General features: G+C 42.6%; 1 protein-coding gene across 3 annotated transcripts in view; it reads left to right on the forward strand.

Moving 5' to 3' along the window:
* Nucleotides 1-436: 436 nt before the first annotated feature.
* The window catches only part of epha8 (eph receptor A8), a 523,624-nt gene continuing 496,459 nt past the window's right edge, over nucleotides 437-27,601 (forward strand). For 2 of the 3 annotated variants that reach the window (XM_043675512.1, XM_043675513.1), the window contains exons 1-2: nucleotides 439-704; nucleotides 10,602-10,666. In XM_043675512.1, the coding sequence (XP_043531447.1) occupies nucleotides 572-704; nucleotides 10,602-10,666 (198 nt within the window). In that variant the 5' untranslated portion in view covers nucleotides 439-571. Of the gene's footprint in view, nucleotides 705-10,601; nucleotides 10,667-27,601 lie in introns of all 3 variants that reach the window. The other variant, XM_043675514.1, reaches the window with a different exon arrangement.

Consider the following 27,601-nt stretch of genomic DNA (forward strand, 5'->3'; position numbering starts at 1 on the left):
AGACTTATAAATACAGGCGGACAACCAAATCACAGGCACACACAGAAATACAGGCGCACACACAAACACAGGCTAACGCAGAACTACAGGCGGACAAACAACACGCACGCGGATAAATACGGACACACACGGGCACACAGAAATACAGGCTGACAAACTACAGACACACGGATAAATACAGACACACAAACACAGGTACGCGCAAGGAATACAGGTGGACATAAATACAGGCGGACAAACAAACCACAGGCACAACGACAATACAGACAGACACATAAGCACAGGCAGATACACATAAACACAAACACACACAGAAGCACAGGCAGACACACGAACACAGAAACAGACTCTTTCAGAGGATTAATTTCCTGTTCTCTTGGCTGAAAATTCAGGGGAGTTCGACTGAGCATGCCTGATTGGAGAATGCGGTTTGATTTCTCGCTGTCTGATTGGTAGCGGCGATGCATGCTGGCAGTGTGATTGGTGCGAGCCTTTGACGGACAGTTGGAGGGGTCGAGTCCCAGCCCCGGGGCTGGCTGCTGCGGTTTAAAGTCTAGCGAGCGGCGCTCAGATGCCGCTAGAGCTCGGCTGTTTGTACACAGAGCGAGCAGCAACAGCAGCCATGGCTACAGGACGGTGCCTCTGGCTCTTCCTCTGGAATATCCTGTGTACATCACACTGCATCTACTTTCCGCCAAATGAAGGTAAGAGGACATGCTCTGTGACGCTACGCTGGCTGCAATGTGAGGCAGCATCACCGGGTGCATGGTTTAAAAGAGAAACCAGCTGTCACCATCTCATTTCACAAATACTTCCTCCTGAGCATCTCCGAGTGTAATTTGTTATAAAAATAACCAAGAAGAGCCGGTAGTTTAATTGCAATAGCGATAAGTGCTGGTGACTATCCTGTTGTTGGACTGGACAGCTGACACATTAACATCATTTTGAGCTGTTTTACAGGGTAATAGAATGTGTTCCTGTTGAGGTTAGTTCTGTCACTGAAGGGAGGCTGAGCCGAAACGGCTTTAGCTGGAGTAACCACGTGAAGCAAAAGCTCAGAGGTGTGCTAATAGAACCAGGGAATGATTCAAAGTGCCATCAGTGACTATCAATGCAGATGTTTGTGTGTGTGTGTGTGCGCGCACAGAGACAGAGAGGGATTGTAGCATTACTGAAAATCGCTCCATTAACCAACTCAATATTAAGTAGGGTTATTTTCAATTCCAGTCTTGACAGGTTGCCAAATCCCACCCCTGCCCAACGAGCTTACCGACCACCCTCTAATCTGGGCCAAACCCTGAAAGGTTTTATATTGGCCACCGCAAGTGTCCTTGTGCCGGGAACTTGGGAGAGTTGGGTCCGCTGGACATTTCTGTTCACTCAAAATGCTCCCACCGCGCTGGGGGCATTACACTTACCCAGGCGCCTTTTAAACCCCATTTAAATCAAACTGTAAAGTGCCACACTAACATTAGTTCTACCTAACATTCTCAAAGTGCGTCAATTCCAGTCCATGTCATTAAAAGTACCATGTAAACATTTTAACATGCACAGAACTTAGTTATCACCTTTCATGGCTGCCTCTGCTCAGGTCCAGGTGAACTGACCGGGAGGTGGGAGTAGAAATGCCTTAACAGCTTCTGTCTCCCTAGATTTACTATTACAAATAGGTGCTTCACTTTATATAGACTTTGTGAAGGCATTAAATGCTTCACTTAAGGTCAGAGTGAGATGATTTGTTGAGACATTGTGAGAAAACAAGGCGAAGTTGGGCGCACACACACACCTTCCGGTCCCCATTCACATCGGCGGATCTGTGAGATTTTACGTCGATTCTAACCACACTGATTAACCGCGCTGGTCAATCCCCAGCATTAACGTATACAAAACACTTTCAAAACATCCCCAGCATTAACGTATACAAAATATCAACCAGTTTCAAAACAAAAATGTGTATCCTGACATTTATCCATCCTGAAAATGTGTTGCTGGAAAAGCGCAGCAGGTCAGGCAGCATCCAAGGAGCAGGAGAATCGACGTTTCGGGCATAAGCCCTTCTTCCAGCAACACATTTTCAGCTCTGATCTCCAGCATCTGCAGCCCTCACTTTCTCCTCGAAGAATTTATCCCTGTTATGTCCATGTTTTATCCACAGGCACTTTCTACTCGAAGTGTGGCGTAAGTCAGTATTTCGTGCCACTTACGGTAGAAAACACTGAGTTACTTTAAAGTAACCGATTCTCTTTCCACGGGTACTGCCTGACTAGCGGAGTATTTTCAGAATTATCTTGTTTTTCAAGTTTGTTTGCCAGTGTTTCATTTCAAACTTTTCCCTCCCTAAAATTTACTTCTCTCGAGGAGAAAGTGCCACTTGGCGTTTAAATCCATAAAGCGGTTCTTAGCTGTTCAGCTAAATACGGATTAAGGAGAAAAACTGGCTTGGGGACCAATTTTATCTATAGGTTTCTTGCGTCTGCGGAACCTTAACATATTAGCAGAATCTTCCCACTTATTTCAGCGAATAACTGCTTAAAGTATTTATTTAAGTACCTTAACACTTCCCAAAATAACTCGGTGCTTTCCAGTGAATTCTATGTGGATGTGTTAATCTAATCAATATAAATTCATTTATATTCTGTTAGAATTTGTGATTTAAAAGGGGCACTGCTTTGTAATCCACACTACAGAAGAGGGGCGGATGGCTACATCTCATTGCTAATAGTGAAAATAGTCAGCGCCTGTTACAGCCTTGTAAAGGTTTGAACATTTTGTGCAATCTTCCCAGAAGCTGGAAAAAAATACTACTTAAAATTTGCAATATTTTAATTCTTAAAATTTGGAGCTATTTAAATTTTAAAATTTCTAATTCTTTGTTTTTAATTTTAAGCAATTTAAGTACTTAAAAATTGATGCAATTTAAATTCTTCAAATTTAGAGCACTTTAAATTTGTGGCAATGTAAATTCTTTAAATTGAAGCAATTTATTTATTTTTAATTTGTAACACTTCAAATTCTTAATTTGAAGCAATTTGAATTCTTCAAAAATGATGCACTTTAAATTCTTTACATTTGTAGCAACTTAAATTTTAAAATTTGCAATGCTTTAAATTATTAAATTTAGGCACTTTAATTTTTTTAATTCTTAACTTGAAGTAATTTAAATTCTTAACCATTTCAACGGTAATAGTCCATCCCGCGAATTCACCATCACAACTGCGACCATTAAATCAGTCTTTCCCGATTGATTGTTGAACTCACCCCAGCTACAAGGTGAATGTGAATCGGATTTTGAGTTCTACCTTATGGCATCGTTGGACCTAACTTCATCTCGAGGTTCGCCCAGGTGCCATTCCTCAAACAGTGTGTTCACCCATCTGTAAGGCGGCTGTACAAAACTAGTCTCAATATCACTCTAACTTACCCATATCTCTTTTACGCCAACATGTTATCATCAAAATCTTTCCAGAGGTTGGGTTTCACAATGAAATGAATTGGGTGAAACATCGAGGTGATTTTTCCCGGGTAAATGTGCAGAATTAATGTAGCACCCACTGAGCCGGGATTTATCCACAAATTCTTTCATTTGATTTCAAGTAATTTCTGTGCAGTTTCAGAGTTAGATTTTTAACTGGTCTGAATGACAGTAGGTACGTGATATGAAACGAGAATTAGAGTAATTTCTCAACATCAAAGGAGGGTATACAGACACACATTCGAATCTAAACATCAATTTACCAGGTTTAATTAACTAAACGGAGGGAAAATCAAATTACTTGAAGACATTATTTATCTTGTAATTATCTTCGTGGGATTACTGTAAATGGCCATTAACTTTCATTGACAAATGAAATGTATTTCACAAAACTCCATTTGTTTATACAACCTCTCAGCGTGAATCGTGAGAGTTTAGATACTGTAAAACGACCTCAGTGTACTGAGCTGTTCAACTACGGCTCTAAATAAATATGACAATAAATACAAGCAGTTGCGGATTCCGAGAACAGTGTTAAATACCAGCTTGAAATCGTCAAAATCAGGAATGGATACAGAATGAGGCTGTTCGGCCCCTCTAAAATGTTATCCAGTGAATGCCATTGGCTTGCGCCAAAAGCATTTATTTTCTTTTCTGCGGATCATTCTTAAATTTCATTCGGAAAAAAGACACCGATTCCGCTTTCAGGCTGCGCCTTCCAGATCACAATTTCCGCTGTTTGAAAATAAAGCTTCTGATATTTTTCGTCCTAAATCTCTCCTGCCAGCCGTTTTAGTCACTGCAAGTTCTGACTGGCGAGCAGGAGTCAAACTCTTAACCTGATCCGAATTGAGGTCAGCGACCGCGTCTTTCCCAGATCCTTGACAGCCGAGCCTAAATGATGAAAGAAAGTGAGGAACAGGAGAGGCTCTGCACTTACAAGTTTGCGGCGTCAGGATAAGGCGAACAAAACATTTCTAATCAAATTAAAACACAAGCACTTTAACAGAGTCGTTTAATAAGATACAGAATGCAAATGAAATCACAGTGCATTGTCATTGAAAATCTTCACTTCGGGAGCTATTCAAAATGCAATCAATTCACTTGATTTCCCTCTCGCCCGATTACAAAGGGCAGTGTAAAGTTTAGACAGATGTGCCAGGTGGCACGGTTTTGAACTGAGTGGAGCGTGACGGGGCTTAAAGAATCATCGGTGAGGGAGGCTCCATTCCCCTAAGCTAAGGTACTGCAAACGTTGGAGATCTGAAACAAACAACAAAAAAACAACAGAAATTGTTGGAGAAACTCAGCAGGTCTGGCAGTACCTCTGGAGGGAGGAAACAGAGTCAACCTTTCGACCCTTCTCCAGAACAACCCCGTTGTCCTGCCTGGATGTGACGGCTTGTAGCGGTCACTGACGTTCTGTGTGTCACTCGAACCATTTCATTGTGTGGTTGACTGTCTGACCCGACCCAGGGCGGTCATTCCAAACTGTTTGCCATCTGCAAAACACGTGGACCGCAAACCCTGCGGTTGTAGTCTTCTGGGCTGAAACCAGACCAGTTCCTTTACAGACAACTTCCACAGCAGCATTCTATATAACTGATGATTAAAATATATTCGAACCGAGCGAGGCCAGCGTTCAGTTCAATCCACAGAATAAAGAGCTGATGGATTTGGAACGGAGTTTCGCTTTAAATTAACACTTGTTCCCTCCACCAAGGGCTAGACCAAGACCTGTCTCTTGTACACACCAGTCCACGCTGGTCCTCTTTCTACAACAATAGACAGAGCATTGGGAAGTGTAAGTCGTGGTTTAGCTTAATTTCCCTCAAACTAATGAGTTATCCAAGTCGACGGGAGGACTTTTTTATTTGGATATTAACGGGGATGAACGGTTTTACGATTGCTCCCTCTCAGAAAGCGCGCCCCTCTATCTCCACCTGCATAGTATCTGCCATTACTAACAGGTGAAGGAGCCGGTGTTGGACTGGGGTGCACAAAGTTAAAAATCACACAACACCAGGTTATAATCCAACAGGTTTATTTGGAAGCAGTAGCTTTCGGAGCGCTGCTAACCGCCTTATGAAGAAGCAGCGCTCCGAGAGTTAGTGCTTCCAAATAAACCTGTTGGACTATAACCGGGTGTTATGTGATTTTTGACCACAGGCAAAGTGACGGGTCCCACTCTCCGAACTGGACAGACACAACGGAGGACTGGGTGTTCCAAGTGAAATCGAAAATTCCTCAATTGCGGGCTGTATAAAAACATTTTAAAATCAACCTGTTCAGGGATGTTATGAACTGGGATCTCCTGATCCAAGAGGTACGGACACTACCGCTGCCCCGATTCGAAGTTGCCCCTAAACTTGTCAAAGGATCAATGGTCAGGAAGTTATAAAGACACACGGAGATTATTGGGGGGCGCTGAGAGTCCAGTACATCCCCAGTCCTCCTTTAAAGCGGGGATCAGCAAAGAAATAGGTTTCACTGCAGTTCTCAGTCTGTCAGGGGGACGGGCAGGGCACACGCTGTCCTTACTCATGGCCCAGTGCAGTGACTCTGTGCTGACTGCACCCCTGTTCCAGTGAAAAGCTAAAGGCGACAGGGCGATCAGGGGGTTTTCTGTCTGTCTTCCACTGAAACGGCTGGAGATTTTGACCTGTTCCGGGGCAACCTGACCCTTGACCTCCCTGCTCCTTATCAAAAGTATCAGTAAAATCAGTTGCTCCTTTTTTTTCCATTTTGAATTACATAACAGGCATTAACAAAAAAAAAGTGGTATTTGTTCTAAAGAAGGAATGAGTTATAGTGAGACTATCGCTGAGTTCGACATGCAGAGACCCAGGCTAATGCTGCGGGCACGGGTTCAAATCTCATCCCTTTCGCTGATCGAATTCAAATCCACTTAACCGCACTTTCTTAACCGCTAGTGTCAGTAACCTTGACCATAAACTGTTTTTTTTCTTAAACATTAAATGAGTGCTGTCGTGTCTTTCAGAGAAGGAAACTGCCATTCTTACCCGACCTGACCTACATGTGACTCCAGACCCTTAGTTAATGGAGTTAGCTGAATTTGAACTGCCTTCTGAAAGAGCTCAGCGAGCCGCTAGTTCAACGGGCAATTTGGGAAAGGGGGAACAACGCAGACGCCCATATCCCCGTGAGCGAATAACAAAGATAACGTGTCTGCACTGGAGTTTGAAATTGTACATGCATTTGCTCCCACTCCTAATCGTTTTATCCCTCTTATTCGCGTTCTCATCCCTCCTTCACTCACCCTACAATCGTGAGGGAAGATTGGATGGGCCCTTCGAGCAGAGGAGGCCGAAGGGAGATTCAATCCAAATGAATGAAATGCTAAACAGCTCAGATCCTCTTCCTCACAATTACGAGCTCCATCGCCAGAAACCCAGCGGGTCTCGCAGCACTTGTAGAGACAAAATCAGAGTTAGTTTTTCGAGTCCAGAACCCTAGATTGAGGCTAAGGGGCAAAACAAAGTTTAGATGCGATTGAAATGGAAATGTTTTCACCCCGAACTCACTGTAAAAAGGTGATCCAAGTGGACTCAGAGAGTATTTAAAATAAATTGGCACTGGAAGTACAGTGTAACCCGAGCGAGAAAGCAAGAGCTGGAAAACTGCTAGGTGAACTAGCGGGGATTCGATGGCCTGAGTGGCCTCATTTCATAATGCAAATGTCAGCCATTTAAACCTCCCATTCCATGCATTAGTCGCGGCTGCTCAATCAGCTATGATGGCCACATTGTCTGCACTCTCTGGGGTCACTCTGACCTTGCTGCAATGTTATCCATGGGTAAGAGTGAAGTAGCAGCGCCATCGTTATTGTAACTAATCTAATGAGAAATTAAGCACAGGCTTTCCACTGTCTGTCTTTTTATAATAACAAAATCCTGTTCCACCCTACTGTAAAAAAATATTTTAGATTAAAATACAAAAAGTCCCAGAGAACCTTCCATCCTGAAGAAATGTATTGGACGGAACTTCACACAGTTAATGTTTCAGGTCCAATGTGACTTGTTTGGAATTGAAGAGTTTTGGGCTCTTTCTGTTCCTGCCGCTGCTGGCTTTCTGACGCGCGTTGTTTTTATATTACGTTCCCGAGGATGATCTACTTGGTTCGTTGGCTTTTATATTAGATCATTATTGTGGAATGTATTTAAAGTCTGGTATTTTTATGCTTTCTTAACGGTTGCGCAGGTCTTCCAGTCATCTCATGTCAAAGGAGGATTTTGTTCTTGTTAAAAAAAAACCCTGTAATATTCAGCCTGAATAGAAAGGAGTTAGAGAGATGACAGGGTGTAGCGCATCTCGAATAATAACGCAGAGTCGGTATGAGTGTATCTGTTCCTCATGTCCGCTCGGGTCCACCTTATTTCCAGTCGAAGTTGATCGAAATGTAAACAAGATGCAGTGTAAATCAAGCAACTTTTATACATTGAGCATTCAATTCCCTGGCGCTAATTTTGCATTTCTCTCCTGACAGCAGGAACACTAGAAATATCCCATCAACAGGATTTAATGCAATCAGATCGGGGATGGGTACACAGTTTGAAATATTTTACATTTTCCTACCAGTCTGAGGCATTTTCCATATTACACGAGACAGACTGGGACTAAGACTATGACCAGTTGGACTGTGAGTCGGGATATAATAGTTTCGCGTCTCTCTCGAGCGGAATTTCTTTTCTCAACCAATGTCTGAACTGAATATGAACAGAGTGGATGAAAGAGTTGGCGCTATGCAAATAGTTAAACAGGTTAGCAGGCAGTCTAGTGCTAAAACAAAGTCAGACTTGCAGATGTTTGCGTTAACATACAAAGCATAGCGTGGTCAATGCAAAATCAAATCGCTTTGCATTGGTCGCTCGCCAAACGTAAATAGAAGATTGTCAAACTCTTTGGAAGGGCAGGGAAACAGCTCCGCACTGAACATCACAAACTCAAATGATTTGCACACTGCCGTTTAGTGGGATCTTGCTGCTCACAAATTCGCAGTTTATATCACAATTCATCGCAGTTTATACCATCATTATATCACAAGGTACTGTGAAAACAGAAACAATTCTGGCAGTCTCTCTTTGTGTGTGTGTTTCTGTCTGTCTGTCTGTCTTGCTCTCTCTGTCCTTCTCGCTCTCTTTCTGTGTGACTCTCTCTCGTTCTCTGTGTGTGTCTCTCTTTCTCTGTGTGTGCCTCTCTCACTGTGACTCTCTTTCTGTGTGTGTGTGTGTGTAGTTCTGGCAGTCTGTGGAGATAGGACTTTTTGTCAGTTTTCGCAGCTGCTGTTAAATCGTCGGTGTATTCTGTCTCCATATTTACGGCGTTCACACAGGTCTACTTTTATTTAACTGGCTTTCAACTGTATTTTGAATATTCTGAATTAATCTAAGTGTGCTCTATAAATGCAAACGTTTTCCTTTTTCTTTATCCGAAAGAGAAAATGCTGGAAAATCTCAGCAGATCTGGGCAGCATCTGTAAGGAGAGAAAAGAGCTGACGTTTCGAGTCTAACTGACCCTTTGTCAAAATTTTGCCAGACCTGCTGAGATTTTCCAGCATTTTCTCTTTTGGTTTCAGATTCCAGCATCCGCAGTAATTTTGCTTTTATTCATTTTCTTTATGTTTTAATAAATTCCTTACGTCCCCTCTATCCCCCACCCTCCCACATATCCCTCGGAGTTTATTCAGACTCTTCCTCAATCTAAACACTCCGTTAAATAGATTGTACTGAGCTTTTTTAGGATTAACTCTGGCCGGGTATTTACATCAATTCCTTCACAACAGACTAATGATGCAACTCTCCAACTGTGTAGTTTGGACATCCCGGATCTCTCCGCCCCCCCACCCCACTCCGTCCTATCACCCTCACCTTGACCTCCCTCCACCTATCGCATTTCCAACGCCCCTCCCCCAAGTCCCTCCTCCCTACCTTTTATCTTAGCCTGCTGGACACACTTTCCTCATTCCTGAAGAAGGGCTTATGCCCGCAACGTCGATTCTCCAGTTCCTTGGATGCTGCCTGACTTGCTGCGCTTTTCCAGCAACACATTTTCATCCCAGACCTGTCTACACAACCAGACGGTTTAGCGGAGTGCAAATGGATGTTGGCTGTCCTGAAACCACAAGTCTGGAGACCACAGCGGGTCAGGCAGCAAGCTAACGTTTAATGTTAGATTAAATTAGATTACTTACAGTGTGGAAACAGGCCCTTCGGCCCAACAAGTCCACACCGACCCGCCGAAACGCAACCCACCCATTCTCCTACATTTACTCCTTTACCTAACACTCCGGGCAATTTAGCATAGCCAATTCACATAACCTGCACATCTTTGGACTGTGGGAGGAAACCCACGCAGACACGGGGAGAATTTGCAAACTCCACACAGACAGTCGCCTGAGTCGGGAATTGAACCCCGGCCTCTGGCGCTGTGAGGCAGCAGTGCTTGCCACCGTGCTGCTCACTACATAAGAGTCTAGATGACTCTTCATCAGGGCTCAGATGAAGACTCGAAACGTTAGCTGTGATCTCCAGCATTTGTTGTTTTCAGTACAGATTCCAGCATCTGCAGTAATTTGCTCCTTCGGGTATTGGCTGTCCATTCAATGGAACCAAGTGATTAAAAGCTTATCAGGGATATGCAAGAAGGTAGAACTGAGATTAAAATCAGATCAGCCACTGTCATATTAATGGCGCAGCAGATTCAAAGAGTCAAGTGACTCCTCTTGCTCCTTGTTTGTATGTTGAGCACCTGTTAAAAATGCTCTGTAGCCCTGTCACCTCACATTGGTGTGACTATGAGCAGCAGAGGAGAACAATCTGTAGGCAGTGAGACGGAAAGCTCAGAGATTTACTTTTTAAGCATGGGCCAGTGATTTTCTATGTGATTAGAAAGTTGTCTTCTTTGCAAACAGATAATTATGCAATTTATTTTTAGAATTTAATTTACTACTGTGGACTAGAGTAAAAACTGTCAGATGAATCCTGTATTGTTTTAAGTAATCTCTTATGCACACTAATAGAATTCGTTTACGTACATTTTATAAATAAAGGGTAGAACATTCACTTATGTTGTAAACTGTACATGAGAAATATTCTTCTGTATTTTCAGTTAATCTCCTAGATACAGCATCGATACAAGGAGATTGGGGGTGGCTGACTTATCCTCACAATGGGGTAAGTGAAGTCAATTTACAAAAAGAATCATTGATTTAATACAATGATGGGACAATTTTTATTTATAATATGAAAAATGTGTAAGGCATTCGAGTGGTTATAAGTCTGCAGAAACTGTGATTACTTGATTTTCCTTTGGGTCTAACCTTACCTCAGACTTATTCTGTTAGTCCGAGTTACAAGCAGCACAGCTGGTCTGAAAGCATCCCATAACAGTTAAAAAGAGCATTGGCTGAAGTTTGAAGAGACCTTCCTTAGCTTCTATCTCCACTCTTGGATTATTACTATAAGATTGGTTCATTGGAAACTTTTGTTTATTTGTGTTTCATATTTGGTACATGGGAAAACAATTAGTGTCAGCATTATTAATTGTATCAGCGAGGATTGGAGGTGGTGCATGGAGGTGGTATTTTACAGCAATTGCAGTCGTTGGGCTTTGACATCCATATAGCGCTGCTAGAAGTGGTGTTACACATTTATATATCTTTCCAAGAGAATTATAAGCCACAAGGCTTGAATTATGGTCCAAAGTGAATGATTTAAGTGGATTTTAATTTGTAACCCTGGTTTTGACAATATATTGAAGTGTAACTAGTTTTATTACTATCTCATGGTTTGATTATTGTTTTATGCACCAGTGATCAGGAGATAGGATGAGGTAGCATTTGAAATACCTGATACAACTGCAGCAATTTTCTTTCAGTTCATTCTCTTCCCTTCCTTGCCCCACCAATTGGATGTTTTCCGACTTCAACGCAGGTCCTCATCAATCCGAATGAGGGCTCTCCCTTCTGGTGGGTTGGACACAAACTCACTGCTCATTGGAAATCCTACACTCCAGCTGTTGGATCTCCTGATCTGATAGGACTTTACTCACAGCAAACTTAAGTGGGGCGGGACTTCATGATCACATCACTCATACATCCAAAGGTCTAAAGTATTAATTAACATTAAGCCTAATTGTAAAGAAGGTTACAAAGGGCGGAATGTCACACCTGGAGAATTAACACATGGAAAAGTGTCCGCTAATCCCAGTCCATGCAACTGTCAATTCAATGCATTTGTGCAGTCACAAGAATTGTTTTTGAGTAAGTTCAATTTTCAGGACAAGCAAGGATAAGAATGCATCGATTGTAATTTTCCCAGAAATGATTTAGTTAAATAGAAATGTTTCCCAAGACTGAAAGATATATCATGTTGATCATGAGATTGCTACTAACAGAAAAACATTTCTGTGCAGTCAGCCAAGGTAGTTTTCAGTTTTGTCTCAGCTTCAACCAAATGCTGCTCTTTGTTACTGTCTGGTGAAACCTTATTGTACACAGGCCAATGAAATGTTCTCGAAGTAGTACTGAATAAAGATCATTGATATCATCCACCAGTCACAGGGATATGCAGCCTAAATACCTGGCTTCACTGAAACGTTTATATCACATTTCTAATTTGTGGAAAACAAACTTCTTTTTGGCTTGACAGCAGCATCCTGTCAGTGGAGAAAACTGCTCTCAGATTTACTGCACAGTAAGACCTTCTGTCGATTGCAGTTCAAAACATTTCAACTGTTTGTCTCCTTTTAGCATTGTGTACGTTGTGTATTACCAAATTTTATATATATATATATATATATATATAACAACAAACTGCAAATGAGGGATATCAACAAAGCTGTTTTTTTTCTTATCCTATTGTCACAATTTGAAGTTATAATCTAGATTTATCTTTTGAGTGCCATTTATTATCTCGTGTTACTCTAGGGTTCCGATTTCTGATGCCACTTTTCCAACATTAAATGGATCAAAACTATTTCCGTTTCCCTAAGATCCACTGACACAAGCTTTGTGTCTTTCTTCTCATCATATACTTGATAGATGTTCTGTTCAGTACTAACAAATTCAATGTAAAGGTCCTAAAAGGAGCCTCTCATTATCATGTGTCATTATCATCATCTTTGTTGAAGATATTTAGAGATGCTGTTGGCTATTTCCTGACCTAACACTATGTAGGATGTTTTTCTGGTCCATTTGGGTTGGGTAGGAAGCGTCTGAAATTGGTATTTCTTGCATCTGTTCTCTCACATATCAGAGATCGGTTTTCTATGTTCATCCCCGCCCTCACTCGAGCTTGCGGTTCTGTATGGCCTCTTTATCGAAATGCACAGGACATTTTGCACACTTTTTGAGGAAACATTGTTATCCAGGGATGTTGTGCTAAGGTCATAAATGGTGTTGAGGAGTGGAACAGCCATTTTGTACAGCAGTATGGAGAGACTGAAGGGCCTCTTTCTATTCTTATGGACCAAGGTACAGTTGAACAAATCCCTACCTGAACAGTGGGCAGGTATCCTGTTTCACATGAATCAGAAAAGGACTAACAAGGTATAAAAATGTTATTTATTCTCCATGTCTTACAGTCCTTTCACTGTAAATACTCATAAAATCTAAAGCATTTCCAGCCAGCTTTCTGGCTACATCAATCCTCCTGGTTCCAGTTAGTTGGAGATGGGATGTATCCCGCCAGATGTGCTAAGGGACCCTCAGAAATCCCAAAGCATTGACTTCTCAGGAATTGTAGGAAGTTGAAATTTCCAATGGGGGTTCTGTTTTATAGTTAGCCAGGAGTTAAAACAGGTTTCAAACCTTCTACCTTTTCATGGGGTAACTATTAAGGTCTGTTCTGAGAAAAGGTCATCATTCCTGAAACATTAAACTTGATTTCTCTCCACAGATATTGCAAGACTGCTGAGCTTTTCCAGCAATTTCTGTTTTTGTAGCTATTAAGGTCATTGAGTTGGAGCTGTCTAATGTCTTTGACTCTTACTCAGAGTTGGGAGGGTACCTTTTTGGAGTTTCCAGATTCTAGATAATTCCTCAGATTGACATCTGACTCTCTCTCCCACTCTTGACATACAATTCGGCTCCAGTCTACCACCTCATGTGTCACATTCTTTCCTTCTGAAAAGGCTTTGGACCTATAAATACCAGGAGAAGGCAGGTACAGTTGTCAAAAAACAGAGGTCATGGTTTTGACTCTGATACTAGACAGCTCACCAGATCAGGTAAACCCTGCATTTCTCTGGGGGTCTGAATTGGAATATCACACCTCGGAAAATTTAGCCTCAAGGACTCTTCATTAGTGACCGGCAAGTGCAAATTGAAAAGCTGCAAATACTTTGCATAAACTGGGAAAATAATCTTTATTTTTTTATCCGCCATCCTATAGAGCCAAAATGCAGATTAGCAAAATTCAAAACAAAAACAGACCATGCTTTCTCTAAAAGAGGGAATGCACATTACACTGCTCATCTGAGAATAGAAACACAGAATGATGAGGTCTAGGCTGGAAACAAATTCCTGTTCTTCACCTTTGCATATAAAAGCAAAGCCGCCATGGGTGGATAAATCTTTACTATTTTAAGCTGTAGTCTGCGAGTCTATGTAACTGTTGGGTCCTAGTTCTTTTTCAGCCTGTCAGACAAAAACAAAATACTGGTGCCCTCCACAAACCACAGGCCTCACACTGCCAGCCCCTCACAAAGCACAGGCCTCACTCTGCCAGTCCTACACAAACCACAGGCCTCACACTGCCAGCCCTTCACAAACCACAGGCCTCACACTGCCAGCCCTTCACAAAACACAGGCCTCACACTACCAGCCCCTCACAAAACACAGGCCTCACACTGCCAGCCCTTCACAAACCACAGGCCTCACACTGCCAGCCCTTCACAAACCACAGGCCTCACACTGCCAGCCCCTCACAAAACACAGGCCCCACACTGCCAGCCCTTCACAAAGCACAGGCCTCACACTGCCAGCCCTTTACAAACCACAGGCCTTGCTCTGCCAGCCCCTCACAAAGCACAAGCTTCACACTGCCAGCCCCTCACAAAGCACAGGTCTTGCACTGTCAGCCTTTCACAAAACACAGGCCTCGCACTGCCAGCCCTTCACAAAACACAGGCCTCGCACTGCCAGCCCTTCACAAAACACAGGCCTCGCACTACCAGCACTTCATAAAGCACAGGCTTCACACTGCCAGCCCCTCACAAAGCACAGGTCTTGCACTGTCAGCCCTTCACAAAACACAGGCCTCACTCTGCCAGCCCCTCAAAAACCACAGGTCTCGCACTGCTAGCCCTTCACAAACCACAGGCCTCGCACTGCCAGCCCTTCACAAACCACAGGCCTCGCACTGCCAGCCCTTCACAAACCACAGGCCTCGCACTGCCAGCCCTTCACAAACCACAGGCCTCACACTGCCAGCACTTCACAAACCACAGGCCTCGCACTGCCAGCCCTTCACAAACCACAGGCCTCGCACTGCCAGCCCTTCACAAACCACAGGCCTCGCACTGCCAGCCCTTCACAAACCACAGGCCTCGCACTGCCAGCCCTTCACAAACCACAGGCCTCGCACTGCCAGCCCTTCACAAACCACAGGCAGGTCTCGCCTGCCAGCCCTTCATAAAGCACAGGCCTCACACTGTCTGCCCCTCACAAAACACAGGCCTCACACTGCCAGCCCCTCATAAAACACAGGCCTCGCACTGCCTGCCCCTCACAAAACACAGGCCTCGCACTGCCAGCCCTTCACAAAACACAGGCCTCGCACTGCCAGCCCTTCACAAAACACAGGCCTCACACTGCCAGCACTTCATAAAGCACAGGCCTCGCCCTGCCAGTCCTCCACAAAGCATAGGCCTCGAGCTGCCAGCCCTCCACAAAGCACAGGCCTCAGGCTGCCAGTCCTTCACAAAACACAGGCCTGGCACTGCTAGCCTTTCACAAAACAAAAGCCACAAACTGCCAGCCCCTCACAAAGCACAGACTTCGCACTGCCAGCCCCTCACAAAACACAGGCTTCATCCTGCCAGCCCTTCACAAAACACAGCCCTTGCACTGCCAGCCCCTCACAGTACACAGGCCACGGACTGCCAGCCCCTCACAGTACACAGGCCTTGCACTGCCAGCCCTTCATAAAACACAGGCCTTGCACTGCCTGCCCCTCACAAAACACAGGCCTCATGCTGCCATCCCCTCACAAAGCACAGGCCTCGCACTGCCAGTCCCTCACAAAACACAGGTCTCGCACTGCCAGCCCTTCATAAAGCACAGGCCTCACACTGTCTGCCCCTCACAAAACACAGGCCTCACACTGCCAGCCCCTCACAAAACACAGGCCTTGCACTGCCTGCCCCTCATAAAATACAGGCCTCACGCTGCCAGCCCTTCATAAAGCACAGGCCTCACACTGCCTTTCCCTCACAAAGCACAGACCTCACATGCCAGCCCTTCACAAAACACAGGCCTCGCACTGCCAGCCCTTCACAAACCACAGGCCTCGCACTGCCAGCCCTTCACAAAGCACAAACCTCTTGCTGCCGGCCCCTCAAAAAACACAGGCCTCATGCTGTCAGCCCCTCACAAAACGCAGGCCCCACACTGCCAGCCACTCATGAAGCGCAGGCCTCACAGTGCAGGCCTTCAGGAAACTCAATGTCAGTTACACACAAAGTGTGTATATCTCAAGTCATAGTACCCCAACATCTCTTTGTTGTATAATTCAATCCAGGATCTTACCTGTGAAAGTCCAACCTGGGTTTGCTTTACCAAAATGCAACAACTTGCATCTATATAAATTAAACTCCATCTGCCATTTCCCAGCCCATTGACCCAGTTGGTCCAGATCAGGCTGCATTCCCAGATAACCTTCTTCACTGTCACTATACCACCAATCTTGGTGTCATCCACAAACTTACTAACCATACCTCCTAAATTCTCATCCAAATAATTTATATAAATAACGAATAACAGTGGACCCAGCATTGATCCCTATGGCACACAGCCTCCAGTTTGAAAAACAACCCTCTTCTGGTACCCTCTGTCTTCTACCATCAAGCCAATTTTATCTTCAATTGGCTACCTCTCCCTGGATCCTGTGAGATTTAACCTTTCTCAATAACCTACCATGAGGTACTTTGTCAAAGTCCTTGATAAAGTCCATGTAAACAACATCTAACACTGCCTGAATCTACTTTCTTGATCACCCCTTCAAAAAACTCAATCAAATTAGTGAGACACAATTCCCCATGCACACAGTCATGCTGAATACTCTAAATGAATCTTTGTGTCTCTAAATGCCTCTAGATCCTGCCTCTTAGAAACTCCTCCAATAAGATACTCACCAAGGATGTAAGGCTCACCAGTCTATAGTTCCTAGGCATATTCCTGCAGCCTTTCTTAAATATTGACACAATAACTTAACTGGGGAGAAAGTGAGGACTGCAGATGCTGGAGATCAGAGCTGAAAATGTGTTGCTGGAAAAGCGCAGCAGATCAGGCAGCATCCAAGGAGCAGGAGAATCTACGTTTCGGGCATGAGCCCTTCTTCAGGAATTCCTGAAGAAGGGCTCATGCCCGAAACGTCAATTCTCCTGCTCCTTGGATGCTGCCTGACCTGCTGCGCTTTTCCAGCAACACATTTTCAGCTCACAATAACTTAACCCAAGACCATCAATGAAAGAAATTTCTACCTTGGGGCTCCACAATTTCCTCCCTAGACTTCCATAAGGCCCAGGGATACACTTCATCAAGTCCCAGAGATTTATCTATCTTAATGCCTTTTAAGACTTACAGTCCTTCCTCTTCTATAATGTGGATACTGTATTTCCCTTTATTTCCCCAAGTTCCCTAGCATCCACACCTTTCTCGATGGTAAATACTGATGAGATATATTTATTTAGAATTCATCCATGTCTTATGGCTCCACACTTAGATGACCTTGTTGATCTATAGGAGGCTCTATTCTTTCCCTAATTACTCTTTGTGTTCTTATGGAATCTCTTTGGAATCTTCTTTACCTTATCTGCCAAAGGCATCTTGTATCCCCTTTGAGCCCTTCTGATTTTGCTTTTAAGTTTACTCCTCAAGGAATTAGTTCAATCCCAGCTACCTGTACATGACATATGATGACTTCTTTTTCTTGACCAGGGCCTCAATAACTCAAGTCACCCAGGGTTTCCTACTCCTGCCAGCTTTACCCTTCACTCTAACAGGAACCTGCTGGCCCTGAATCCTCATCAGCTCACTTTTGAAATCTTCCACTTACCAGGCGTCCCTTTGCAAACAGCCTCCCCCAGTCAACTTTTGAAAGTTCCTGTCTAAGACCATGAAAATTGGCCTTGCCCCAGTTTAGAACTTTAACTTGTGGACCAGATCTACCATTTCCCATAACTATTTTAAAACTAATGGAATTACTGTCTTTTCTAAAAGAGGAAGCTGAACACCTTATTGTTAGTGAAAGAAGTCATACAATCCACACACTCTCTGCAATAAAGGAAACAAACCTCATACCAGTAACAATCATGATAAGTAATAGGGGAGTTGTCAGTGTAGTGGTAATGCCATAAGCTAGTCATCCAGAATATTCTGGGGATATGAGTTTGAAGCCCACTATAGCAGATGATGAAATCTGAATTCAATAAAAAATTAAAAATCACACCACATCAGGCTATAGTCCAACATGTTTAATTGGAAGCACTAGCTTTTGGAGCACTGCTCCTTCCATAACCACCTGATGAAGGAGTGTCGCTCCGAAAGCTCATGCTTCCAATTAAACCTGTGGGATTATAGCCTGGTGTTGTGTGATTTTTAACTTTGTACACCCCAGTCCAACTCCATATCAATAAAAAGTTAACCTTATGATGACAATATAGCCTTTTTGGTTGTTATGAAAATCTGTCCTCTTTACTTTAGCTAAGGAAATCTGCTATCCTTTCCTTGTCTGACCTACATGTGACTCTAGACCCACAGCAATGTTGTTGACTCCTAATTGCTATCTTGGGCAAAAATACTGGCCAAACCCCATAAAAAATATAAAAAGACATGACAAAATGCAACCACAGAATGTAACCCAGAAAAAAAAAAGCAGACTCCATGCAGTCAGGAGCATAGAAAAGACAGATCTCACAGTGTGGGTCACACAGAGAAAAGAAAAGAATTTCACACTGTGGTTAACAGATAAAACACATCGAAATCACACTGTCAGTAACAGACAAACACAGCCCTCACACTATCAGTAATAGCCAAAGGAACACAAACCTCTCACCAACACTAACAGGTGAAGGAACACTGCCCTCACACTGTCAGTACATTCAAAAGAATACAGACCTCACATTGTTAGTACCAATCAAAGGAACACAGACCTCATGCTGTCAGCAGGAGACAAAAGACACAATGGATAACAATAAGAAAACTCGAAGCTTATATTGTCCATAACTTGGTAAATTCAGACCTCCAGCTGTGAGTGAACAATAGAAAGTACAGACCTCGTACTTTGTGTATCATTAAATGCTGATCTCAAATAATCAGTAGCAAGGAAATGTTAGTTTCAACATTGTTAGTGACTATAAAACCGACAGCATGAGTTCCATCTTTTCTGTTAGTAATTCAAAAGACACAAACCCAATAATCAAGAAAATAAGGAAAAAAAAGAGACTTCACAGATATAGTAATATTGTTAAAAAGATCTTTCTCTTTTTAGTAACTGAGAAAACACAAAGTTCACATAATCAGAAACAAAGAAATAAGTAGACCTCTTACTGTCAGTAACACAATAACACAAGCCTCACACTCAGTAACAAAGAAAATACAAACTTCATAAACATTAAAATATCTCCATTACAATCCTAGACAATAGAGGCCTTACACTGTTAGTAAAAGGGCATCCCATACCCTATCAGAAACAACCTGCACAGAGTGTAGACTGTCGCTAACAGAAAACACAGGCTGAAAACTGACAGAAATATCTGTCATTATAATACCTCTTAAAACATTCATGCAGTTCGTAATCCAGAAAAACAACCATGCACTGGCAGCAACTGAGAAACACAAGAGCAGAGCAAGAAAGATAATTCCAACTATCAGTAATGCAAAAACAAAGTGCTACCATTAATTAGAAATATTGTTCACAATAGTCCTCACACTAGTCAAAGAAACCGAGAAGTTCCATTATGTGTAATAGAGAATCTATGCTGCAGTCCCTGCTTTCAGAGCTTGTACTTTTTGAGACACACACTAACTGACAAGAGAAAGTGGAACTGGTTGAAGTCAGACAAAAGGAGACAGACATGGTGTTGAGATGATAATTCCAGCAATGTAGCACAAGTCACACAACCCTCCGAGATAAAATAATTCTCCTAATCTCTGTCCTGAATAGATGATCCCAAGTGATAAAGCAGTGCCTCTTGGTTCTGGAGTGACTTGTTTTCACCTGCGGTGGGATTAGGGTTTTCACATTGTAGTTATTTGGTAAATTTAATTTTTTGGTTTGTTGGTCTCCATGGGGCTTGAACAAAACACATGCCTCACCACCTCTGTAGCTGAGAAAACGTCACAGCAGACAATCCAAAACAAAAACACAGATCTCTCACTGACACAAAAGAGAAACTGTCATAGACCAAACACCTAAAATTTACTCTCAATAACAGGGATTACAGAGATTCCATTATTTGTGACAGAGAGGACAGACTGTACCCAGTCAGGAACTAACCAAACACAAACTTTACATTGCTGGGATCGAAAAAGAAAAAAAGAACTCAAATAGCCAATCACCATAATACACAGAGGTAATGGAAACAGGGACCTATAACACAAGCCTCTCACTGTCTGCATAGCAGAAAGCCAAAACCACTCACTGTCAGAGACAGGGGAAACGCAGGCCTCAAACTGTCACCAGCAGTAACAGCACCAATCACATCCTCAGAGAAAGTGTGAAAACCTGACTGCCTTAGTAATCAAGAAAATGAAACCTTCAGCCTGTCAGTCATGGAAAATTCAGATCACAAGTAACATGGTTGAAAATGGTAAAAATACAGAAAATGTCCTGTCATTAACAGAAAACACAGACTTCTCACAGATAGTAATGGAGATAACACAGTAAACACACCCTAGAAACGGAGATAATCACAGACCTCATTATCAATATCAGGGAAAAGTAGGCAACATGCTGTCAGTTATATTGTTGGTAATGGAGCAATGTTTTTAGTGACCATATAAAATACAGGCTTCACACTGAGAAGATTTGAAAATGCTAACCTCACTCTTCAAATATTGCAGGTCAGTAATTTAATAAATTTTAGATCACTCACTGTCAGTAACATAAAATGCACAGCTTATGGCGCCAGTAACTGAGAAAATGCAGATGTCACGCTGCTAATAGCTGAATAAACACAGACCTTTCAGCATCCCTAACAAAGAAATAGACCTCTCACTGTCAGTCAATTACAAAAGTACAGAGCTCACACTTTCTCCCACATAGCCTTTGCATAGCCAGTAAGAACACTACCAGTAAGAGCAAACTGTTTTCCTATAGCCACTTGTAAAAAAAACTTGTACTTTAGCCTTCCAATAAAAAGGGCAGCAAAACCTCACAGAGTAGCAGCTTCATAGACAAGTTATCTTTGTGCTTAATGCTATTTCTGCTTGGATAAATCTAAAGGATGTTAATTGCAGCAAAATATAAACAACAGTAACCAAATTGGGAATGCTATTTTGGGTATTTATGGAGATACAGATAAGAATGTAAAGTGACTACATTATGGGAAATGTTGGGTTCAATTGTACAGCTATGTAGGGGATGGGGTGGGAGAGTGAAACATTAGACACCATGCCAGTGGCGCCATTCCTGGCACCTGCCACCAACATCCACTACATTTGTGCCAATGTAGGGGAGGTCAGGTAGTCCAGTTGAGGCCTTTAAGTGGGTCAGTCACCTGAAGAGACAGCAGCTGCAATGGGCAGTGGCTATAGGACCAGGGAACAGAGGTAACCTTGAATTTGGAAAGAAAACTCAGAGACATCACTGAGTTGATTGGTTGGTGAGTGTTTCCCTTTCTTCAAAAATAAAAAAAAATGGAGTCCAGGCAGCTGGGAAATTAAAAACTTCAAAAAACTTCCTCAATTTAAGTGACGTCAACAGAAAGGAAGTGAGTAGCTTGTGAGTCTTACTTTTTAAATAGTCATGCTTATTGTTATGAGTAAAGTTTATTAGTAGCAACAAAATGTATTATCTAATAATTAGAGCAACAGTTCGGCTCCTCCACCCTCAAATGTGTGGGAGCTCTAAGATGTTTGCGCTGAGCTGGAAAACCATACATGCAGGAAGTGACATCAACTTATGCAACCTGACCTCCAGATTTCAAAGCTTCAGCAGTTGCTGAAGTCACTACAGTGCATCCAAGGGTCTGAGAGCTGTGTGGAAAGCACATTTCTAGATGTGTTTAGCCCACACCTAAGGAGACAGTGAATGAGGGCCACCAGGCAGTAAAGAAGAAACAGGCAGCAAGTACAGGAGTCCTTTAAGTACTCCGACTCTCCAATATTTTTCAGATAGCCAGTGAGTAGAGTCAGGAATGTGCTGCCTAGAACTATAGGGGAGGCAGGTTTGTTGGAGGCATTCGAAAAGGGATTAGATTACCTGAAAATGAAGCATGTGTAGAGTTATGGGGAGAAGCCAGGGAAATAGCATTAGGTGAATTCCTGCTTTGGAGGACAAACACAAGTTTAATGTCCTCCTTCAGTAACCCATTCTGGAATGGCACAACAGGACCACCTCCCACCGTTGCTGGGATTTTACCTACAGTGGGGAAAGGCCGCTGCAAGTGCCCAGATTCAGATAAATCCTGCTGTACTGGTAGTAGGAAGGGACTGGAGGTGGTTTGATGATGCTGTTGAGAGTGTGTTGCTGGAAAAGCACAGCAGGTCAGGCAGCTTCCGAGGAGCAAAACCCGAAATGTCAATTCTCCTGCTCCTCTGATGCTGCCTGACCTGCTGTGCTTTTCCAGCAACACATTCTCAATCTGATCTCCAGCATCTGCAGACCTCACTCTTCCCCATGGTTTGATGATGCCTCCATTTTAGGCCCTCTGTGCCAATTGGATGCCAAATTCCAGGTTATCCCATTCCTCCAATTTTTCCTTCTCGCCCTGCCCCTGGCCTGTCCAGTTCAAACACTCCACCACCCAGGCCGCAAAAACTGAGGACTGATTACCTGACTCTACTGAGACCCCACGCTCACTTTTGTTCAAGAATCAATCACAGCTCTTTTTCTTCTGGATACCCACCATATTCCCAGCAGTGGCCATCATTTTCAGTGGTGCTGTTGGGACCAAACAGCTTCCAGTTATTTGAATGGCTGGCTGGTCTTGGAAGTAATATTTTGCTTTTCCCCTTGATGGTGTTAGAGATTGCTTTCAGCCCAATTTGATCAAGAATTCATAAGATTTGTGATTTTAGCAAATGAATTTCTCATCATCTCAGTTCTAAATCCTTATCCTAAGATTGTGTCCCTGTGTTTTAGCTACCCCAGCCAGTAGAAAATTCAGAAACCACCCTATTGAGCCTCTACAAAATCTTGTAAGTTTCAGTGAGTTCACCTCTCAATCTTCTGAAAGTGCAGTCAGTATATAGCTGAAAATGTGTTGCTGGAAAAGCGCAGCAGGTTAGACAGCATCCAAGATGCAGGAGAATCGACGTTTCGGGCATGAGCCCTTCTTCAGGAATTCCTGAAGAAGGGCTCATGCCCGAAACGTCGATTCTCCTGCTCCTTGGATGCTGCCTGACCTTCTGCGCTTTTCCAGCAACACATTTTCAGCTCTGATCTCCAGCATCTGCTGTCCTCACTTTCTCCCAGTCAGTATATAGGCCCAATATACTCAGCCTTCTCATCATAAAACAATCCTGTCATCCCAGGGCCCAATCTAGTAAACATTCCTGTACCACTGCGAATGATACCATTATCCTTATGTGAGACTAAAACTGCACACAGTACTTTAGGTGCTGTTTTATTGAAAACCTGAATGATTGTAGCAATACTTGCTTAGTCTTGTACTCCAATCTCTGTGTAATAAAGACTGTAATGCCATTTGGCTTCAAAATTATCTGCATATGAACCAAAGTTCCTGGTATAAATGTATCCCAGTCTCTCTAAACAACAAAATTTACAAGTTTCATGTCTTTTAAAATAAATGCTGTTTTTCTATTCTTGGGACCAAAGTGACACTTCTCCACATTAAACTCCATCTGCCATCTAGTTGTCCATTCATTAATTCTGACTTAATCTATTTGCAGCCTTGCTGTCTCTTCCTCACAGCTTACCATTTATACCTATTTATAATAAAATCAGAAAATTTAGATTTGTTGCTCTCTGTCTCTCCATTTAAGTTATTATATAGTCTATAAATTGTTGAGTTCCCAGCACTTTTCTTTGCAGATTCCTCTAGTCAGAGCCTACTAACTTGAAAATGCTCCATATATCCCTCCCATTTGCTTCTTTTAACCAATGCCCAACACCCCTGGACCTTGTCTTGTGCATTCACCTTTCACAAAGCATTGTTTTGGATTGCCGTTTGGAAATCTAAGTATATTACATTCACTGGTTCCCCTTTATCTGCATCCTCAAAACCTCAAATAGTTTGCCAAACATGATCTGCCTATTGTATAAAAATGTTGACTAGATCTGATATTTACTTAAGTATTTTGTTAAGGTTTCCTTCACAAGAACTTTCAGCATTTCCACAATGACTGCTATAAAGTTAACTGGTCTGTGGTTGCCTGTCTTCTATCTCCCTCTATTACATTTGCAAATTTCCAATCCATTAGGACTGGTCTAGAACCTTGGAAGCTGTTGAAAATTACTGGTGATTGCTGATCTTAATTCCCTTAAGTACTTCAATATTTTAGCCCAGATTTATACTCTTTCTCTTGTGTCTTATGCTGAGAAGACTGATACAAATATTTGTTTAATTTCTCTGCCATTTCCTCGTTCTGCATGAAGAAAAATTCCGGAGATGTGGGGACAGGGAAGGTTACTGGTGATTCTTGGAATAAAAAGGGATTATGCTGCAACTATAGACGGTACCTGGTTTACTGTAAAAGATCTGAACGTCACACCTTATGAAATGACACACTGATTTTGGTGGAACTGCAATGCAGATTTATGAGAATAATACCTAGATTCAAAGAGTTAGACCATGAAGAGATTTTATACAAAATGGAGTTGTATTCCCTGGATTGCAGAAGGTTAAGGATGATTTGATCAAAGTTTTCAGCAATTCAGGATAAACAGAAAGGGTGGGTAGAAACTATTTCTGTTGATTGGGAAATCTAGGATTAGGAGGTATTGTGTAAAACTGAGATTTCTGAGATTCAGATTAGAAAACATTTCTCCACATAAAGTCTTGTTTTGGGGACAGAAGAACTCTCTGTACAGCAATTAATGTTCAGTCAATTGTTGGTTTTAAATCAGCTTTTTGTTGCTGTTATCTAAAAGCGTTAAGAAAAATAAAATATGAGCAAGGAGCTTAGGTCGGCTATACTTCCCCTCAGACCTATTCCGCCATTCAACAAGATGGGATGTCCAGGGATGCATAGGTCGGGTGGATTAGCTCTGGTAAATGGAGTTTACGGGAATTAGGTGGGGGAGTGGGGCTGGGTCTTGATCAGAGGCTCTTCACGGGTTTGGTGCAGACCAGATAGGCTGAATGGTCTCTTTTTACACCTGCTGCAGGCTGTCAGCTGCTGCGATGCTCTGATGCTGTCATTGCCACTTTCTCCACAGGGTAAATTTAAAATAAACTAAAACAAATTCAAAAGAGAAGAAAGAGAAAAGGGGAAAAAAAGGGAAGTGAACAGCAAGGATGACCACAAGACTACACCCAGATGCTGCCTACTCCATTGCTATCATCTCAGTCACAGTTAGAATCTTCTTGACAAGATTTGAACTACCTGCACCTTAAAAATATTCAACAACTCTGCTTACACAAAAGTTTTAAAGATTAACACTAACTTTGAAAAGTAATGTTTCTTCTTTTGTCTTTTAAATTGCCAACTCTTATCTTTTGAACAGTGACCCATTGTATATTCTCCCATACGAGGGAACATCTTGTTCCCATTTAGCCTGTCAAGAATCCTCAGAATGTTTAAATCAAGTAGAATACTCAGACAGGTCACAGATCTGCCATTAGCTCAGTGAGTGGCACAGAACAGACTAAAGGGGTTGAATGGCCTCATCATGTTCCTACATTCCAATGGAAGGAGACCCATGAGCAGTATAAACACCAGAGCTGAAAGTGTGTTGCTGGAAAAGCGCAGCAGGTCATGCAGCATCCAAGTAGCAGGAGAATCCTGAAGAAGGGCTCATGCCCGAAACGTTGATTCTCCTGCTCCTTGGATGCTGCCTGACCGGCTGCGCTTTTCCAGCAACATATTTTCAGCTCTGATCTCCAGCATCTGCAGTACTCACTTTCTCCTCCCAGTATAAACACCTGCATGACCCATGTCTCTATTTTCCCCATGGAAGATAATAATTTCTTCCCAAAATTTGCAGTTACTACAGAGAAACTTGGTGAAATTACTATAACTAGGGACATGTATTAAGTAAACGGATGGGATTAAAGTTAAGTAAGTCCCCAAAGCCTAGTGGCCTGCACACTTGGGTGGCAACAGAGTTAGTGGATGCATGAGTATGATATTTCAAAATCCCTGGATTCTGGGAAAGTACCATTAGATTGAAAATGTGCTAATGTGACACCCTTATTCCAAAAAGGAGATAGGCAAAAGTTGGAAAGTTTGACCTCGGTAGTTGCTGGAGTCAATCATAAAGGAGGAGATAACTAAACACTTGGAAAAACAACGCTCAATTCACCACTGTCAGCACGGATTCATGAAGGGCCAGTCATGTTTAACATACTTGCTGGATTTCTTTGAGTTGTAACCAGCAATGTACATAATGGGGATCCAGTGGATGTGGTATATCTAGACTTCCAAGAAGGTTTGACAAAGTGCCACATAAAAGACTGATCCAGGAGGTTAGATCCTTGGGGCTTAGGGGTAAATCATTGGCTTGGATACAGGATTGACTAACTGACACAAAGCAGAGGGTCGGGATAAATAAATCCTCTGGATAGTGAACTGTAACTAATAGGGTGTTGCATGGTTCTGTTCTTGGACCTCAACTATTTACAATCTCTGTTAATGATCTGCAAACAGAAAGAGAGGGTAATGTAGCAAAGTTCATGAATGATACTGAAATAGGTGGGAAAGCAGCAGTGATGAGGAGATAAAGAGTTTCCAGATGGATACTGGTAGACTTGGAGAATGGGCCAGAATCGGGCAGATGGAGGTTAATCTGGATAATGCAAGGTTGTTCATTTTGGCCACAAAAACAAAAGAGAAAATTATTATTTAAATGGGAAACAGATTCAAAGTGTGTGAGTGCAAAGGGATCTGGGCGTCTTTGAACATGGATCACAAAAAGTGGGCAGGTGTAGCATATAATAAGAATGGCAAATGGAATTTCTTGCAAGAGGACTGGATTATAAAAGTAAAGAAGTGTTTTACAATTGTATAAAGTATTGGTGAGACCACATCAGGAGTATTGTGTCCAGTTTTGGTCTTCTTACTTGGGGAAGGATGTGATAGCATTGGAGTCAGTTCAGAGGAGGGTCCCCAGATTGATTTCAAGGATAAAAGTGCTTTTGTATGAGGACTTGCTGAATAGCTTGGGCTTGTACTCATTGAAGAAGAATTGGAGTGGGGGAGAGATGGTGGAGAGATCTGGTTGAGGTATATAAAATACGAAAGGGGATTGATAAAGTAGATGTGGAACTTTATTCCCTTGTGGGACAGTATTCCCTTGTGGAGTATTCTCTTGTGGGACAGTATTGAACAAGAGGGAATAGATATAGAGTGAGAGGAGATTGGTTCAAAACAACCTCAGTCAGTCCAGATTGGGAACAGCATCACCAACACTATCACACTGAGCACGGGGGCACCCTAGGGGCTGTGTGCTCAGTCCACTGCTATTCACCCTGCTGACACATGACTGTGCAGTGATGTACAGCTCAAATCACATCATCAAGTTCACTGGTGATACGGGGTC

The sequence above is a fragment of the Chiloscyllium plagiosum genome, chromosome 34, assembly GCF_004010195.1.
Source record: "Chiloscyllium plagiosum isolate BGI_BamShark_2017 chromosome 34, ASM401019v2, whole genome shotgun sequence".
NCBI lineage: Eukaryota > Metazoa > Chordata > Chondrichthyes > Orectolobiformes > Hemiscylliidae > Chiloscyllium > Chiloscyllium plagiosum.